This window comes from Entelurus aequoreus, linkage group LG13 (assembly GCF_033978785.1).
Source record: "Entelurus aequoreus isolate RoL-2023_Sb linkage group LG13, RoL_Eaeq_v1.1, whole genome shotgun sequence".
NCBI classification, from domain to species: domain Eukaryota; kingdom Metazoa; phylum Chordata; class Actinopteri; order Syngnathiformes; family Syngnathidae; genus Entelurus; species Entelurus aequoreus.
Genome location: NC_084743.1, coordinates 7069617 through 7084616, shown reverse-complemented (window position 1 = coordinate 7084616; position 15000 = coordinate 7069617). Strand labels below are relative to the sequence as shown.

General features: G+C 37.1%; 1 protein-coding gene across 7 annotated transcripts in view; it reads right to left on the bottom strand.

Moving 5' to 3' along the window:
• The window catches only part of LOC133663107 (pleckstrin homology-like domain family B member 1), a 115936-nt gene that overhangs the window by 24285 nt on the left and 76651 nt on the right, over window positions 1-15000 (bottom strand). For all 7 annotated transcript variants that reach the window (XR_009828244.1, XM_062067334.1, XM_062067332.1 and 4 more), the window contains 2 exons: window positions 8312-8414; window positions 3188-3452 (listed from right to left, as the gene is read on the bottom strand). Coding sequence is in view for 6 of the 7 variants with exons in the window: in XM_062067334.1 (XP_061923318.1) it covers window positions 3188-3452; window positions 8312-8414 (368 nt within the window). In the remaining variant the exon portion in view is untranslated. The remainder of the gene's footprint in view (window positions 1-3187; window positions 3453-8311; window positions 8415-15000) is intronic.

Here is a 15000-nt window from a genome sequence, read left to right as displayed (position 1 = left end):
CAATGTGTGATACCAGTGTGTGATAACAATGTGTGATACCAGTGTGTGATACCAGTGTGTGATAACAATGTGTGATACCAGTGTGTGATACAATGTGTGATACCAGTGTGTGATACCAGTGTGTGATACCAGTGTGTGATAACAATGTGTGATACCAGTGTGTGATAACAATGTGTGATACCAGTGAGTGATACCAGTGTGTGATACCAGTGTGTGATCCCAGTGAGTGATACCAGTGTGTGATACCAGTGAGTGATACCAGTGTGTGATCCCAGTGTGTGATAACAATGTGTGATACCAGTGTGTGATACCAGTGTGTGATAACAATGTGTGCTACCAGTGTGTGGTACCAGTGTGTGATAACAATGTGTGGTACCAGTGTGTGATAACAATGTGTGATACCAGTGTGTGATACCAGTGTGTGATACCAGCTGCTCCAAGAAGAAGTGATATATTTCCAGCATATGAAACATTGCTACATGCTGCTCTTATTAGCGATACATATCTTAGTGTACTGCTTATTAGCGATACATATCTTAGTGTACTGCCCTCCAGTGATATGTTGATGACTTTCACTTATTAATATCATCAATATTATATTTGGCCAACTCTTGGAGGAGCAACAATTAGATCTCGTTCAAATGCAATCATTAATTGTGAAAGCATTCAGTTTAGATATCAACTTACAACAAAGTACAGATAGTGTAAGAGTCATCATATAATAATACATAATCACTTTACTTTCATCTTTTAATATAATAATACATACATAATCACTTTACTTTCATCTTTTAATATAATAATACATACATAATCACTTTACTTTCATCTTTTAATATAATAATACATACATAATCACTTTACTTTCATCTTTTAATATAAGAATACATACATAATCACTTTACTTTCATGTTTAATATAATAATACATACATAATCACTTTACTTTCATCTTTTAATATAAGAATACATACATAATCACTTTACTTTCATGTTTAATATAATAATACATACATAATCACTTTACTTTCATGTTCCACCTTCAAACTCTTAGTAATATTGTATTTTGTTATTTGTTTCATTATGTAACTGTACAGTTACTGCATTTATTCATGTAATTTATCACCTCAACAATTACTGTAGTTATATATGTAGTTACTATGTAATAACTATATGTACACAACAATTACTGTAGTTACATATGTAGTTACTATGTAATAACTATATGTACACAACAATTACTGTAGTTATATATGTAGTTACTATGTAATAACTATATGTACACAACAATTACTGTAGTTATATATGTAGTTACCATGTAATAACTATATGTACACAACAATTACTGTAGTTATATATGTAGTTACTATGTAATAACTATATGTACACAACAATTACTGTAGTTATATATGTAGTTACTATGTAATAACTATATGTACACAACAATTACTGTAGTTATATATGTAGTTACTATGTAATAACTATATGTACACAACAATTACTGTAGTTATATATGTAGTTACTATGTAATAACTATATGTACACAACAATTACTGTAGTTAGATATGTAGTTACTATGTAATAACTATATGTACACAACAATTACTGTAGTTATATATGTAGTTACTATGTAATAACTATATGTACACAACAATTACTGTAGTTATATATGTAGTTACTATGTAATAACTATATGTACACAACAATTACTGTAGTTATATATGTAGTTACCATGTAATAACTATATGTACACAACAATTACTGTAGTTATATATGTAGTTACTATGTAATAACTATATGTACACAACAATTACTGTAGTTACATATGTAGTTACTATGTAATAACTATATGTACACAACAATTACTGTAGTTATATATGTAGTTACTATGTAATAACTATATGTACACAACAATTACTGTAGTTATATATGTAGTTACCATGTAATAACTATATGTACACAACAATTACTGTAGTTATATATGTAGTTACTATGTAATAACTATATGTACACAACAATTACTGTAGTTATATATGTAGTTACTATGTAATAACTATATGTACACAACAATTACTGTAGTTATATATGTAGTTACTATGTAATAACTATATGTACACAACAATTACTGTAGTTATATATGTAGTTACTATGTAATAACTATATGTACACAACAATTACTGTAGTTATATATGTAGTTACTATGTAATAACTATATGTACACAACAATTACTGTAGTTATATATGTAGTTACTATGTAATAACTATATGTACACAACAATTACTGTAGTTATATATGTAGTTACTATGTAATAACTATATGTACACAACAATTACTGTAGTTATATATGTAGTTACTATGTAATAACTATATGTACACAACAATTACTGTAGTTATATATGTAGTTACTATGTAATAACTATATGTACACAACAATTACTGTAGTTATATATGTAGTTACTATGTAATAACTATATGTACACAACAATTACTGTAGTTATATATGTAGTTACTCTCTCCGCGTGTAGCTCCACTAAAGTCAAGTGTGTTACCTGGACAAGTGTGTGTTACCTGGACAAGGGTGTGTTACCTGGACAAGTGTGTGTTACCTGGATAAGGGTGTATTACCTGGACAAGTGTGTGTTACCTGGACAAGGGTGTGTTACCTGGACAAGTGTGTGTTACCTGGACAAGGGTGTGTTACCTGGACAAGGGTTGGACAAGTGTGTGTTACCTGGACAAGTGTGTGTTACCTGGACAAGGGTGTGTTACCTGGACAAGGGTGTGTTACCTGGATAAGGGTGTGTTACCTGGACAAGTGTGTGTTACCTGGACAAGGGTGTGTTACCTGGACAAGAGTGTGTTACCTGGACAAGTGTGTGTTACCTGGACAAGGGTGTGTTACCTGGACAAGGGTGTGTTACCTGGACAAGGGTGTTTTACCTGGACAAGTGTGTGTTACCTGGACAAGGGTGTGTTACCTGGACAAGGGTGTGTTACCTGGACAAGTGTGTGTTACCTGGACAAGGGTGTGTTACCTGGACAAGTGTGTGTTACCTGGACAAGGGTGTGTTACCTGGACAAGTGTGTGTTACCTGGACATGGGTGTGTTACCTGGACAAGGGTGTGTTACCTGGACAAGTGTGTGTTACCTGGCCAAGTGTGTGTTACCTGGACAAGGGTGTGTTACCTGGCCAAGTAGTCAGGTGAGCAGGTCTCCAGACTGTCTGAGCTGTGGAGGCTGAGTGTGTCGTAGGGCTGCTCTCCAGCTGAGGGGGGGTGGTGGTGCAGGATGGAGTGGCGCAGCAGGTGTGAGGGGGCGGGGCTACAGGAGGTGGAGGTGAGCAGGTGAGGAAGTGAACCATGGAGAGCTTCCCACTGACTCTGAGCTTCCTGCGCCGCTTTCTGCTTCAAGTCAGCCAGACGACGTCGCTGATCTTCAATCACCTGATGACCTGCAAGCAGTCAACTGGTGAGCTAAAAGTTGTCCTGCACCTTTAAGCACATTTATATGACTTAGTAGTACACTGTCACTAATCATCTTGTATGACTATAGTGTACTTAGTAGTAGACTGTCACTAATCATCTTGTATGACTATAGTGTACTTAGTAGTAGACTGTCACTAATCATCTTGTATGACTATAGTGTACTTAGTAGTAGACTGTCACTAATCATCTTCTATGACTATAGTGTACTTAGTAGTACACTGTCACTAATCATCTTGTATGACTATAGTGTACTTAGTAGTAGACTGTCACTAATCATCTTGTATGACTATAGTGTACTTAGTAGTAGACTGTCACTAATCATCTTGTATGACTATAGTGTACTTAGTAGTAGACTGTCACTAATCATCTTGTATGACTATAGTGTACTTAGTAGTAGACTGTCACTAATCATCTTGTATGACTATAGTGTACTTAGTAGTAGACTGTCACTAATCATCTTGTATGACTATAGTGTACTTAGTAGTACACTGTCACTAATCATCTTGTATGACTATAGTGTACTTAGTAGTAGACTGTCACTAATCATCTTGTATGACTATAGTGTACTTAGTAGTAGACTGTCACTAATCATCTTGTATGACTATAGTGTACTTAGTAGTAGACTGTCACTAATCATCTTGTATGACTATAGTGTACTTAGTAGTAGACTGTCACTAATCATCTTGTATGACTATAGTGTACTTAGTAGTAGACTGTCACTAATCATCTTGTATGACTATAGTGTACTTAGTAGTAGACTGTCACTAATCATCTTGTATGACTATAGTGTACTTAGTAGTAGACTGTCACTAATCATCTTGTATGACTATAGTGTACTTAGTAGTAGACTGTCACTAATCATCTTGTATGACTATAGTGTACTTAGTAGTAGACTGTCACTAATCATCTTCTATGACTATAGTGTACTTAGTAGTACACTGTCACTAATCATCTTGTATGACTATAGTGTACTTAGTAGTAGACTGTCACTAATCATCTTGTATGACTATAGTGTACTTAGTAGTAGACTGTCACTAATCATCTTGTATGACTATAGTGTACTTAGTAGTAGACTGTCACTAATCATCTTGTATGACTATAGTGTACTTAGTAGTAGACTGTCACTAATCATCTTGTATGACTATAGTGTACTTAGTAGTAGACTGTCACTAATCATCTTGTATGACTATAGTGTACTTAGTAGTACACTGTCACTAATCATCTTGTATGACTATAGTGTACTTAGTAGTAGACTGTCACTAATCATCTTGTATGACTATAGTGTACTTAGTAGTAGACTGTCACTAATCATCTTGTATGACTATAGTGTACTTAGTAGTAGACTGTCACTAATCATCTTGTATGACTATAGTGTACTTAGTAGTAGACTGTCACTAATCATCTTGTATGACTATAGTGTACTTAGTAGTAGACTGTCACTAATCATCTTGTATGACTATAGTGTACTTAGTAGTAGACTGTCACTAATCATCTTGTATGACTATAGTGTACTTAGTAGTAGACTGTCACTAATCATCTTGTATGACTATAGTGTACTTAGTAGTAGACTGTCACTAATCATCTTGTATGACTCTAGTGTACTTAGTAGTAGACTGTCACTAATCATCTTGTATGACTATAGTGTACTTAGTAGTACACTGTCACTAATCATCTTGTATGACTATAGTGTACTTAGTAGTAGACTGTCACTAATCATCTTGTATGACTATAGTGTACTTAGTAGTACACTGTCACTAATCATCTTGTATGACTATAGTGTACTTAGTAGTAGACTGTCACTAATCATCTTGTATGACTATAGTGTACTTAGTAGTAGACTGTCACTAATCATCTTGTATGTTTATAGTGTACTTAGTAGTAGACTGTCACTAATCATCTTGTATGACTATAGTGTACTTAGTAGCAGACTGTCACTAATCATCTTGTATGACTATAGTGTACTTAGTAGTAGACTGTCACTAATCATCTTGTATGACTATAGTGTACTTAGTAGTAGACTGTCACTAATCATCTTGTATGACTATAGTGTACTTAGTAGTAGACTGTCACTAATCATCTTGTATGACTATAGTGTACTTAGTAGTAGACTGTCACTAATCATCTTGTATGACTATAGTGTACTTAGTAGTAGACTGTCACTAATCATCTTGTATGACTATAGTGTACTTAGTAGTAGACTGTCACTAATCATCTTGTATGACTATAGTGTACTTAGTAGTAGACTGTCACTAATCATCTTGTATGACTATAGTGTACTTAGTAGTAGACTGTCACTAATCATCTTGTATGACTATAGTGTACTTAGTAGTAGACTGTCACTAATCATCTTGTATGACTACAGTGTACTTAGTAGTAGACTGTCACTAATCATCTTGTATGACTATAGTGTACTTAGTAGTAGACTGTCACTAATCATCTTGTATGACTATAGTGTACTTAGTAGTAGACTCTCACTAATCATCTTGTATGACTATAGTGTACTTAGTAGTAGACTGTCACTAATCATCTTGTATGACTATAGTGTACTTAGTAGTAGACTGTCACTAATCATCTTGTATGACTATAGTGTACTTAGTAGTAGACTGTCACTAATCATCTTGTATGACTATAGTGTACTTAGTAGTAGACTGTCACTAATCATCTTGTATGACTATAGTGTACTTAGTAGTAGACTGTCACTAATCATCTTGTATGACTATAGTGTACTTAGTAGTAGACTGTCACTAATCATCTTGTATGACTATAGTGTACTTAGTAGTAGACTGTCACTAATCATCTTGTATGACTATAGTGTACTTAGTAGTAGACTGTCACTAATCATCTTGTATGACTATAGTGTACTTAGTAGTACACTGTCACTAATCATCTTGTATGACTATAGTGTACTTAGTAGTACACTGTCACTAATCATCTTGTATGACTATAGTGTACTTAGTAGTAGACTGTCACTAATCATCTTGTATGACTATAGTGTACTTAGTAGTACACTGTCACTAATCATCTTGTATGACTATAGTGTACTTAGTAGTAGACTGTCACTAATCATCTTGTATGACTATAGTGTACTTAGTAGTAGACTGTCACTAATCAACTTGTATGACTATAGTGTACTTAGTAGTAGACTGTCCCTAATCATCTTGTATGACTATAGTGTACTTAGTAGTAGACTGTCACTAATCATCTTGTATGACTATAGTGTACTTAGTAGTAGACTGTCACTAATCATCTTGTATGACTATAGTGTACTTAGTAGTACACTGTCACTAATCATCTTGTATGACTATAGTGTACTTAGTAGTAGACTGTCACTAATCATCTTGTATGACTATAGTGTACTTAGTAGTAGACTGTCACTAATCATCTTGTATGACTATAGTGTACTTAGTAGTAGACTGTCACTAATCATCTTGTATGACTATAGTGTACTTAGTAGTAGACTGTCACTAATCATCTTGTATGACTATAGTGTACTTAGTAGTAGACTGTCACTAATCATCTTGTATGACTATAGTGTACTTAGTAGTAGACTGTCACTAATCATCTTGTATGACTATAGTGTACTTAGTAGTAGACTGTCACTAATCATCTTGTATGACTATAGTGTACTTAGTAGTAGACTGTCACTAATCATCTTGTATGACTATAGTGTACTTAGTAGTAGACTGTCACTAATCATCTTGTATGACTACAGTGTACTTAGTAGTAGACTGTCACTAATCATCTTGTATGACTATAGTGTACTTAGTAGTAGACTGTCACTAATCATCTTGTATGACTATAGTGTACTTAGTAGTAGACTCTCACTAATCATCTTGTATGACTATAGTGTACTTAGTAGTAGACTGTCACTAATCATCTTGTATGACTATAGTGTACTTAGTAGTAGACTGTCACTAATCATCTTGTATGACTATAGTGTACTTAGTAGTAGACTGTCACTAATCATCTTGTATGACTATAGTGTACTTAGTAGTAGACTGTCACTAATCATCTTGTATGACTATAGTGTACTTAGTAGTAGACTGTCACTAATCATCTTGTATGACTATAGTGTACTTAGTAGTAGACTGTCACTAATCATCTTGTATGACTATAGTGTACTTAGTAGCAGACTGTCACTAATCATCTTGTATGACTATAGTGTACTTAGTAGTAGACTGTCACTAATCATCTTGTATGACTATAGTGTACTTAGTAGTAGACTGTCACTAATCATCTTGTATGACTATAGTGTACTTAGTAGTAGACTGTCACTAATCATCTTGTATGACTATAGTGTACTTAGTAGTAGACTGTCACTAATCATCTTGTATGACTATAGTGTACTTAGTAGTAGACTGTCACTAATCATCTTGTATGACTATAGTGTACTTAGTAGTAGACTGTCACTAATCATCTTCTATGACTATAGTGTACTTAGTAGTAGACTGTCACTAATCATCTTGTATGACTATAGTGTACTTAGTAGTACACTGTCACTAATCATCTTGTATGACTATAGTGTACTTAGTAGTAGACTGTCACTAATCATCTTGTATGACTATAGTGTACTTAGTAGTAGACTGTCACTAATCATCTTGTATGACTATAGTGTACTTAGTAGTAGACTGTCACTAATCATCTTGTATGACTATAGTGTACTTAGTAGTAGACTGTCACTAATCATCTTGTATGACTATAGTGTACTTAGTAGTAGACTGTCACTAATCATCTTGTATGACTATAGTGTACTTAGTAGCAGACTGTCACTAATCATCTTGTATGACTATAGTGTACTTAGTAGCAGACAACATGAAGGCCTCACCTGTCTGCTGCATGGTCAGCTGTCTGTTGTTGTTGATGTTCTGCAGAGTCGACACTAACTTACTGGACACGCTGACCTTGCTGTCACACGCCACCAGGGGGCTCTGCAAGTAAAGGCAGATCAGACAGGAGTACACACACATGCACACACACACACACACACACACACACACACACACACACACACACACACACACACGAGCACACACACATACTCTAATGTTCACTATATACCACATGTATTATGTGGTGTTTATATACCACATGTATTATGTAGTGTTTATATACCACATGTATTATGTAGTGTTTATATACCACATGTATTATGTAGTGTTTATATACCACATGTATTATGTAGTTTATATACCACATGTATTATGTAGTGTTTATATACCACATGTATTATGTAGTGTTTATATACCACATGTATTATGTGGTGTTTATATACCACATGTATTATGTGGTGTTTATATACCACATGTATTATGTAGTGTTTATATACCACATGTATTATGTAGTGTTTATATACCACATGTATTATGTAGTGTTTATATACCACATGTATTATGTAGTGTTTATATACCACATGTATTATGTAGTGTTTATATACCACATGTATTATGTAGTGTTTATATACCACATGTATTATGTAGTGTTTATATACCACATGTATTATGTAGTGTTTATATACCACATGTATTATGTGGTGTTTATATACCACATGTATTATGTAGTGTTTATATACCACATGTATTATGTAGTGTTTATATACCACATGTATTATGTGGTGTTTATATACCACATGTATTATGTAGTGTTTATATACCACATGTATTATGTAGTGTTTATATACCACATGTATTATGTGGTGTTTATATACCACATGTATTATGTGGTGTTTATATACCACATGTATTATGTAGTGTTTATATACCACATGTATTATGTAGTGTTTATATACCACATGTATTATGTAGTGTTTATATACCACATGTATTATGTGGTGTTTATATACCACATGTATTATGTGGTGTTTATATACCACATGTATTATGTAGTGTTTATATACCACATGTATTATGTAGTGTTTATATACCACATGTATTATGTAGTGTTTATATACCACATGTATTATGGTTTAGGTGTTGCACAGCGTGTTTGTGTCACAGATGATACACTGCACATTTAGGTGTTGCACAGCGTGTTTGTGTCACAGATGATACACTGCACATTTAGGTGTTGCACAGCGTGTTTGTGTCACAGATCATACACTGCACATTTAGGTGTTGCACAGCGTGTTTGTGTCACAGATCATACACTGCACATTTAGGTGTTGCACAGCGTGTTTGTGTCACAGATGATACACTGCACATTTAGGTGTTGCACAGCGTGTTTGTGTCACAGATCATACACTGCACATTTAGGTGTTGCACAGCGTGTTTGTGTCACAGATCATACACTGCACATTTAGGTGTTGCACAGCGTGTTTGTGTCACAGATCATACACTGCACATTTAGGTGTTGCACAGCGTGTTTGTGTCACAGATGATACACTGCACATTTAGGTGTTGCACAGCGTGTTTGTGTCACAGATGATACACTGCACATTTAGGTGTTGCACAGCGTGTTTGTGTCACAGATGATACACTGCACATTTAGGTGTTGCACAGCGTGTTTGTGTCACAGATCATACACTGCACATTTAGGTGTTGCACAGTGTGTTTGTGTCACAGATGATACACTGCACATTTAGGTGTTGCACAGCGTGTTTGTGTCACAGATCATACACTGCACATTTAGGTGTTGCACAGCGTGTTTGTGTCACAGACGATACACTGCACATTTAGGTGTTGCACAGCGTGTTTGTGTCACAGACGATACACTGCACATTTAGGTGTTGCACAGCGTGTTTGTGTCACAGATGATACACTGCACATTTAGGTGTTGCACAGCGTGTTTGTGTCACAGATGATACACTGCACATTTAGGTGTTGCACAGCGTGTTTGTGTCACAGATGATACACTGCACATTTAGGTGTTGCACAGCGTGTTTGTGTCACAGATGATACACTGCACATTTAGGTGTTGCACAGCGTGTTTGTGTCACAGATGATACACTGCACATTTAGGTGTTGCACAGCGTGTTTGTGTCACAGATGATACACTGCACATTTAGGTGTTGCACAGCGTGTTTGTGTCACAGATGATACACTGCACATTTAGGTGTTGCACAGCGTGTTTGTGTCACAGATCATACACTGCACATTTAAGTGTTGCACAGCGTGTTTGTGTCACAGATCATACACTGCACATTTAGGTGTTGCACAGCGTGTTTGTGTCACAGATGATACACTGCACATTTAGGTGTTGCACAGCGTGTTTGTGTCACAGATCATACACTGCACATTTAAGTGTTGCACAGCGTGTTTGTGTCACAGATGATACACTGCACATTTAGGTGTTGCACAGCGTGTTTGTGTCACAGATGATACACTGCACATTTAGGTGTTGCACAGCGTGTTTGTGTCACAGATGATACACTGCACATTTAGGTGTTGCACAGCGTGTTTGTGTCACAGATGATACACTGCACATTTAGGTGTTGCACAGCGTGTTTGTGTCACAGATCATACACTGCACATTTAGGTGTTGCACAGCGTGTTTGTGTCACAGATGATACACTGCACATTTAGGTGTTGCACAGCGTGTTTGTGTCACAGATGATACACTGCACATTTAGGTGTTGCACAGCGTGTTTGTGTCACAGATGATACACTGCACATTTAGGTGTTACACAGCGTGTTTGTGTCACAGATGATACACTGCACATTTAGGTGTTGCACAGCGTGTTTGTGTCACAGATGATACACTGCACATGTAGGTGTTGCACAGCGTGTTTGTGTCACAGATGATACACTGCACATTTAGGTGTTACACAGCGTGTTTGTGTCACAGATGATACACTGCACATTTAGGTGTTGCACAGCGTGTTTGTGTCACAGATGATACACTGCACATTTAGGTGTTGCACAGCGTGTTTGTGTCACAGATGATACACTGCACAACACCGCTCCTTTAAATGAGTTTATAAAACCACATAACTGGCAATGACAGTAGACAAGAGCCATAACAAAAGCAGGGAATTAAGAAGTGACAAAAGTTGTGTAAGGTGTGGGAACACTTCACACTAAAATGCAAGGAAAAGGCAGTGGTATGCAAACATTGCTATGTGGAGCTGGTATACCACAATAGCACCACTTTCATGCTGTAGCACCTGTGGAGAAAGCATCCCATTGAGGGACGTCCAAAGGCAGGTAAGTCATCTATTATCAAATGTAAACACAAAAGTTGTGTTAGTAAAACAAATGTTATTCATTATGAGAACCAGGATGTGTTAGATAGATATTATAGATATTCTGGTATTATCTTCTTCCCCTGTATATTTTTTTTAAATTGTTGTCTTTTTTATTCTTCTTTTACACTTTATATTTATAGACACCGTGGTTGTGAGAGGAACGTAATTTCGTCCACCTGTATGTCCTGTACAAACAGTTGTTTGACAATAAAGCTGACTTTGACTGACTTTGACTTTGACTTTCACTCCTGCCAAGTCATCAAATGTCATCACCAAGTCATCAAATGTCATCACCAAGTCATCTAATGTCATCACCAAGTCATCTAATGTCATCACCAAGTCATCAAATGTCATCACCAAGTCATCAAATGTCATCACCAAGTCATCAAATGTCATCACCAAGTCATCAAATGTCATCACCAAATCATCAAATGTCATCACCAAGTCATCAAATGTCATCACCAAATCATCAAATGTCATCACCAAGTCATCTAATGTCATCACCAAGTCATCTAATGTCATCACCAAGTCATCAAATGTCATCACCAAGTCATCTAATGTCATCACCAAGTCATCTAATGTCATCACCAAGTCATCTAATGTCATCACCAAGTCATCTAATGTCATCACCAAGTCATCAAATGTCATCACCAAGTCATCAAATGTCACCAAAAGGTGTTGAAAACTAACAACGCTATCCTAGCTGTCTTGTCTTGTTGCAGCATAGCACACAAGACAACACAACATGCAGCATAGCACACAAGACAACACAACATGCAGCATAGCACACAAGACAACACAACATGCAGCATCGCACACAAGACAACACAACATGCAGCATAGCACACAAGACAACACAACATGCAGCATAGCACACAAGACAACACAACATGCAGCATCGCACACAAGACAACACAACATGCAGCATAGCACACAAGACAACACAACATGCAGCATAACACACAAGACAACACAACATGCAGCATAGCACACAAGACAACACAACATGCAGCATAACACACAAGACAACACAACATGCAGCATCGCACACAAGACAACACAACATGCAGCATAGCACACAAGACAACACATTATGCAGCATAGCACACAAGACAACACAACATGCGGCATAACACACAAGACAACACAACATGCAGCATAGCACACAAGACAACACAACATGCAGCATAGCACACAAGACAACACATTATGCAGCATAGCACACAAGACAAGACAACATGCAGCATAGCACACAAGACAACACATTATGCAGCATAGCACACAAGACAAGACAACATGCAGCATAGCACACAAGACAACACATTATGCAGCATAGCACACAAGACAAGACAACATGCAGCATAGCACACAAGACAAGACAACATGCAGCATAGCACACAAGACAACACAACATGCAGCATAGCACACAAGACAACACAACATGCAGCATAGCACACAAGACAAGACAACATGCAGCATAGCACACAAGACAAGACAACACAACATGCAGCATAGCACACAAGACAACACAACATGCAGCATAGCACACAAGACAAGACAACATGCAGCATAGCACACAAGACAAGACAACACAACATGCAGCATAGCACACAAGACAACACAACATGCAGCATAGCACACAAGACAAGACAACATGCAGCATAGCACACAAGACAAGACAACACAACATGCAGCATAGCACACAAGACAAGACAACATGCAGCATAGCACACAAGACAACACAACATGCAGCATAGCACACAAGACAACACAACATGCAGCATCGCACACAAGACAACACAACATGCAGCGTAGCACACAAGACAACACAACATGCAGCATAGCACACAAGACAAGACAACATGCAGCATAGCACACAAGACAACACAACATGCAGCATAACACACAAGACAACACAACATGCAGCATAGCACACAAGACAACACATTATGCAGCATAGCACACAAGACAAGACAACATGCAGCATAGCACACAAGACAAGACAACACAACATGCAGCATAGCACACAAGACAACACAACATGCAGCATAACACACAAGACAACACAACATGCAGCATCGCACACAAGACAACACAACATGCAGCATAGCACACAAGACAACACAACATGCAGCATAACACACAAGACAACACAACATGCAGCATCGCACACAAGACAACACAACATGCAGCATTGCACACAAGACAAGACAACACAAGAGGCAGCAGAGAAAAGAGCACACAATGTCCCTATGAAAATGTATTTATTGTACAATTGTTGAAAGATCTCTCCAACAATTTCTTCTTCTTCTTCTTGCCAGCCTGCAGCTGCTTGAACATTCTCTCTCTCTCTCTCTCTCTCTCTCTCTCTCTCTCTCTCTCTCTCTCTCTCTCTCTCTCTCTCTCTCTCTCTCTCTCTCTCTCTCTCTCTCTCTCTCTCTCTCTCTCTCTCTCTCTCTCTCTCTCTCTCTCTCTCTCTCTCTCTCTCTCTCTTTCTGCTGCAATGGCCCACTTTCTCATTTGTCTGCTTCCCTTTCACTTTCACTTTCACTTTCATCTCTCTAGCCTGCAGTGTGAATGAGCAAGTGGTGGCCTAAATTCACTCCTGCACCATCTTGTGTGTCACACACTCACACACACACACACACACACACACAAGTACACACACACACACGTACACACACACATACAAGTACACACACGTACAGTAGACCGTGACATGAGCCACAAATATAATCAATTGTTCATGTTCTAAAAAGACCATTCTGTATGGACAATTGACCATGCAGTGTGTGTGTGTGTGTGTGTGTGTGTGTGTGTGTGTGTGTGTGTGTGTGTGTGTGTGTGTGTGTGTGTGTGTGTGTGTGTGTGTGTTGTGGCCATGCTTACTTATTGGGGACGTGGCTTTGTTTACAAAGTCACTTTAGGGGACCTTTGACATTATGGGGACAACAAAGCATGTCCCCTAAAGGTAAACCATTTTAAAGGCCTACTGAAATGAGATGTTGTTATTTAGCAGATCCATTCTATGTGTCAGACTTCATCATTTGGCGATATTGCCATATTTTTGCTGAAAGGATTTAGTAGAGAACATCGACGATAAAGTTGCAACTTTTGCTGGCTGATAAAAAATCCTACATCTCTGAGGAACGTAGCTGAAGGAAAGTGGAATGTACCACAACTTCTGTCCTTCACTTCAACACATGCATGAGTGTGTCAGTCAAATGCATGATGAGTGCAGCAGTGAACATTCTTCCACAGAGGCCTGCTCACACCTGACAATGTATCACTTCATTTATTCATCTTCTTTTATTGCCATACACATATTCTGTATG